Source organism: Acomys russatus, chromosome 6, assembly GCF_903995435.1.
Source record: "Acomys russatus chromosome 6, mAcoRus1.1, whole genome shotgun sequence".
Lineage (NCBI taxonomy): Eukaryota > Metazoa > Chordata > Mammalia > Rodentia > Muridae > Acomys > Acomys russatus.
In genome coordinates, this window is record NC_067142.1 from 83,408,332 (window position 1) to 83,414,331 (window position 6,000).

The 6,000-nt window shown below is 45.0% G+C and overlaps 1 protein-coding gene across 2 annotated transcripts in view; it reads right to left on the reverse strand.

Annotated features, from left to right (window-relative positions):
* Positions 1 to 5,549, reverse strand: part of Kcnk2 (potassium two pore domain channel subfamily K member 2) — a 151,983-nt gene extending 146,434 nt beyond the window's left edge. The window contains exon 1 of one of the 2 annotated variants that reach the window (XM_051148120.1): positions 4,978 to 5,549. In XM_051148120.1, coding sequence (XP_051004077.1) covers positions 4,978 to 5,011 — 34 coding nt within the window. In that variant the 5' untranslated portion in view covers positions 5,012 to 5,549. The remainder of the gene's footprint in view (positions 1 to 4,977) is intronic. The other variant, XM_051148121.1, reaches the window with a different exon arrangement.
* Between the last annotated feature and the right edge of the window lie 451 nt (positions 5,550 to 6,000).

Sequence of the window (6,000 nt, forward strand, 5' to 3'; positions counted from 1 at the left end):
GTTATTTTTTTAATGGGCAAAAATTTGAATACATACTTCCAGGGGAAAAAAAGATAGTCAGGCTTCAAATGAGAATACAAGATGATTCACAGCATCACCCCCTGGTTCTTAGAGTTGGGGTATTTTATCTTTTAGCCATTATGATGTGAGTGGCCTTTTACGCAGCTGAGTGTTCTCATTCTCTCTCTCTCTCTCTCTCTCTCTCTCTCTCTCTCTCTCTCTCTCTCTCTCTCTCGTGTGCACATGTGCACATATGTTTACACACACATGTGCACAAACACACAGAGTTAAAACTAATACAAACTTTTGAAATCTCCAGGGGTGGCTATGTATGTTTGTAATCCAAGCACTAGAGAGGTAAAGACTAGCAGATCTCTGCTCTGGGCTTTGCTGACTAGCCAACCTCACCTACTTGGTGAGTTCCAGGCCAGAGTTTAAATAAAGGGCTGGGGTGGATGGCACCTGAGGAAAGACACCCTAGTTTCTCCATAGCCATATGAGTCTCTCTCACACACACACATACAATGACTATAGCATAGACAGTGTAACTATAGAAAGTCGACACATTACATTTCAAAATCACCAGCTGTTAATCTACGTGAGATATTCAGCCCCCTACTTTTCCTATCTTTCTCTTGAACCTATAAACTGCAGCTCCCCCAGCCCAGCCAAGGGAGACATCCAGTTGCTAGGCTGAAATTACCAGGACGTCTATGACACGAGCCTCAAAATCTATACCTGTGGGAGGCGGCTAATCAGCCCGAGGAGTTGTGGGGCAGAGTGCCAGCTGCTGGTGTCACTGCCCACCTAAGACACAATCACAGAGATGTGCTTGCTCTATAGCTGTCCAACTCCACGTCATGTCATGCTAGAGAAAAGATATCCCAGAGCACATTGAGGGCCTTATTGCCAGAATTCTCTCCCCAGTGAGTAGTATATAATGTCCATTCTCACCTCATCCAGTACCAACGGCAACTCAAAATACAATACCACACAAGCTGGGCCTCAGGAGCCAATGAGCGCACTGGGCTCACTCATAGAGCACAGCAGAGGGCCTGCCTAGATGAGCTTGGATGGTGACAGTCTCCCCCTGGCATGGACGATTGGTTCCCCATAGGGCATAGACACAGCCTCAACCTCCCCCAGCCTATACCCTAGCATGTCTGAAATCTCACGGGCAATGGGCAGACATGCATACCAATGGCTGCGAGGGGAACTGGAATCTCGAACAGGCGTCTAGTGCCCTTCTCTACTCTCTCCTATGGAGCAACGTCAACAGTCAGCACGCCCGACTGTGATGATCTCTTGCGAGCAGGTGCTGATGAAAATGGTAGGTGTTTTGCTTGGAGGATGGTGACCACAGGAGGAATTGTAAAACCAGAAACAAATGAGCAGACACGGACACTCTCAGCCTCCTCCTGTAAAGAGGACAAAGGATTCAGGCACTTGGTTATTTCTGCACAGTTGCCTTGGGCTGAACCCAGTAGCACTGTTTTGTCTCCTTGTCTGCTGGGATGGGCCTCTGTGAATGGTGTGACGCAAAGTTAGTTCATTAGTGCTCAAGTTTAAGACCCCAGTTAACACTTAAGAGCGGGAGATGAGTCAGATACTTCTGGGGACGTTTCACTTCTACCTACTCAACCCTCCGCCTCAACAGCTCTGCTTCATTTCTGCATTTATGTACCCCCATGCAGAGATGAAGGGTAGCCCCCACTTCCACAATGGGGATGATTTAAAAAAAAACAGGCTCATAAATGTGGAGGTGTGTGGGAAAAAATGGCACTAGACAGACGCAACATCACATTTTTAATGGCCATGCCCAAATGCCAGTGATCTGCCTAGTTGAAAACTCTGACCGCTGGGTTACTTCCTAACTAGGATGTGGGATCTAAGGTCTCAAGGATTCTGGGCCCACCCAAGTGCTTTGCAGTGTGTTTGGAACAAGTAGGCATGATAAATTGAATCATCAAAATACGTTACCCACAGAAGTCTTTGCTGCAAGCCCTGTGGAAAGATGCCCTAGGAGACATTTTTAGCCCTTGAGTTTGCAGAAGGTCATTTCTGCTACAGATACCTGCACCAAGAGCATGAGAAGGTATTCTGGGCTGAGGAGACAGGCTGTATGCAAACATTAACAGGAGAGCTTTAGTAACAAGGGGCAGCTATCTGCACGGTCCTACAAGCACCAAGGGCCATAAGCAAATGGATTTTGATCCTCACCTTGAAAACGGCAGGAGAAGCTCTTTACCACTTTCAACCCATGCAAGCTGGCCAGCTTCTTCATTCGGTTGGGTTTTGCTCAGTTTTTTTTTTTTTTTTAAGGAAAGGTCTCACTCTGAGGTCCAAGCTGTTTTGGAACTGAAGATGGCTCTTCCTAGCTTAGCCTCTCAAGAGCTAAAATGGCGGGCTTGAACCTCCACACCTGGCTGGTCCTCATCTGTTAGCTGTACTTTAAGCTTTGCTAGACACTTTTTGTCTGTCAGCTGACCAGTACTCAGAGAACCAGTGTTTCTATCAGCTGCATCATTGGCTGAGGCTTAATATGATCGAAGCATTGGGGCTCAATGGCTGGGATGACCAGACCTCAAATATTAGAGGGTCTGGGAGCCTATGGAGCTTAACCCTCTTATCTCACATTTGCTATATGTCAGATCTAATTTAACCTTTATAAGTATAAGAAGTAAGATTTTATAATATATATATATACATACATACATACATACATACATACATACATACATAAAGCTAGAAATAGCATTTAGGCATTTTTCCAAAATCCTTAGCATTTACAGGTGATGACTGGAAATGCCTGACATTCCTTCTTTTACACCCACATCCCCAGTGGGAGACACCCACGCCTCCCACAATAGACATTGTGCAGCTCTTCCTAGGGATCTTCTGATGTCACATTGCTGCCTGGAAAAATAAAAACACGCTGCAGACACATGAAGTTACCATCTGCTACCCAGAAGCAGCCCTGGATGCCAGACAGCTGGAGGGCACACCAACTTCCTCCAGCAGCAGACAGTCCCCAACTCTGTTGTTGTTTTGTGTGGTGTGGATGATCTCGGCTCTCACTGAACAGCCGAGAGGAGACAGGCTTTGAACTTGTGTTCTGACTCCCAGGTGGAACTCTGCAGAGCCATGGCCATCACACCACACTCCGCCTCGCTTCCCTCTCCTATAGTAGCCCAGCGCACCCCTTTTCCTCACAGAGGGGAGCCAGTGTTAGAACTTGTTGGATGTTGCATCATCTCTTGACTGACGTCCCAGAAGTCTGTATAACAATCCCAGATGACTTTAGCCTGAAGAAGTACTAATTCCTAAAAGAACTGCCAGGCTATTGCTACAGACGGTCTTACTCTAGTTAGAATTTCTACCTGGTAACAGCGTCTGTGAAACCCACACCTGAGTTGACTGAACTGTTAAAGGGATAATTTAAGCTTAGCCATTTTTTTTTTATATATATGATGTTACACATGCTATGATTTAAGCTTGCCCTGAAGCTACATGTAATTATCCCAAAGCATTTTACCTTACTGATGATTGTTGCTTAGAGAGAGCTTTCGTCAGTTCCTACCCCGAGGATCCCACCACCACTTCTAACACACGTGCAGCGTCCTCTTTGCTACTCAGGATAGAGAAGGGCGAGTTCAGTTCAACAAACCTCTGCGCCAAGTCTGCCAGAGGTGCTGTCCGTCATTGTGAAGGCGGTGACCTCACTGCTGCGAACTTTACATTTCCCCTCTGCTAGATGACTTTCTCTTGTCACTCAAGGGCCTTCTCATCCATTCACCTCTCAGTTTATTTTCACATAAGGTGACCACAAAGGTGACCAGTCCAGTCTAGGACATGGCCGGTATCTCAGCCGTCTGCTCACCCTCAGCGTACGGAGGTCCTAACATTACCTTATCCACTGTTCCAGCTACCACCAGAGCCTTATATGTTGACTGGAAACCAGCTATGTCCAGCTGTGCTACAGATCCAGATGCTCCTGGGAGATGCCCTTCCTCAAAAAATAGTAAATCAAAGAAGAGTAACCAAAGTGGCAATGAATCCAAAATTTGACTTGTTAAAGAAACCCCTTCCTGACAAGGGCAATACAATGTAATTCCATTATTATATAATCCTTTGGGACACACTTCCCGATCACACTCATGAATAAATTCACAGAGATGTACCTTCCTATGAACTAACCAGCCAACTTTATCCAACACCCAGAACTTTCTACTGAATCTGTACCCACTCTGATAGATGCTAAGAGTGGGGCGTGCTAGATTTAGTATCTGCAAAGAGTTTGTTCTCAGAGGCTCGCTTCCTCACATTTGTAAAACCGTGTCAGTGCTCAACACACTGAGACTTGACAAGATTCGTCTCAGGATGAATTGTTGAACATTGTGGACAGAAACTTAGGAAATGCAGCCGGAATCCAGGTGTCAGTTCCAGAGGAGTCCGTTCTATGCAGTGGCACTTTCTCCTTGCCCACTCCCCAAGTCCAAACATCTCTTCCCCATAGGAAGATGTGCGAGATGAAGAAGATCCACCCAGGAAACAGTTACAATTCTCTCTAAATCCTGATAGCATTGCGCGAATCTCTATATTTCACATTTTTGATTACAGGATTAGGCACGTGAAACCAAATAAATAAACTACCAACGTGCAGATTCAGCGTGACTTATAGCTATACAGTGATGGATTATGCATTGCCAGGATCACACACATCACACCGTAAAGCCCGCCTGCCATGCCTGCCGTACGAAGCGCTCCGAAACCAGCCTGCGGCTTCTCCCGGCGTTGCAGAATCATGGAAGGCATTCCAGCAATGAACCTTCTGCTGCAGCCACCCAAAGAGTTTAATTATAGACTATTCTGCAAACGAAGACCCTGTATCAAACACTCGCTCACAGATCTACTCCGCATGCTCGAAATTCTTCTAAAAATCAAAACAAGATGCTTGATTACAGCAAAGATACTTACGGTAGACGTTTCTTTTCACTCGTGGGTTCATCATTTGGGGATGTTTTCATCAGGAGTTGTCATGCTTTTGATCTTTAACGCTGTTCTTCCTCCAAGGCTTCTTGTCCGTAATGTCCAAAACAGAGTCACTTGTACTAACAAGCCATCGGCCCATACTGTTCCTTTTTGTGTGTGTGAATGTTACCCTGTAGATCGATTTCCTGTCCAAAAACACTCAAAATGAACAAACGCTGCTCTGTGCAAATGAAATGAGCTACTCGAGTTCTCTGGTTTTGCAGTTTAGTTCAGGAAGAAAACCCTGATTAAAATGAGGAATCATCTCCCAGCTATTCCAAGGAACTCAAAAGACAGACACTCCTTCCTTATGAATGGGCTTATCAAAGTCGCCAGCACCGTTTGTTCTTACTAGCTTGTGGCTGCCTGCCGTACTATTTACACACAAATCGTCCATGTGTCTTGTGTGACTTAAAGACCCACCCAATAGCCACAGCCACACAAACTATATTTTCGAATCAGGCTTCATGTGCTTTGAAGTACATAATGTTTTCCATTCCTGACAGGACAAAGAGATCTACATTGTCAAAGTTTATTTTTAAGCTCCTGCGCTTGCTAAGTGGCAAACATGCTCTGTGCCTGGTGCACTACGGCTGGAACGGATTAATACAAACAGAGCAATCGCTGGCCACATGCCATATGGGCTTTTATTTCTTTATTTTTTTTCCACCTTATCTAAATTGCATTGATTATCTTTTTTTTTTTTTTTTTTCTTTTTCACTCCCTCTCTCTCTTTTACATTAGGAATGTTATTAGTTTTATGACCTGGTTGTTTGGTTAGGATAGAGGAAAAAGAGAAGAGGGGGGAATGAAAGCAAAGTTTCGAGGGGCTGAGATGACAAAGCAATTAAAATAGGGAGTTCCTTCTGGAGGAGAGTAGAGGGACATTCAAAGACCATAAAAGTGACAGCAAACTTTAAAAAGTATTGGGGGCTAAAACAAGAGTAAGGAGCAAAGGATACCATGAAA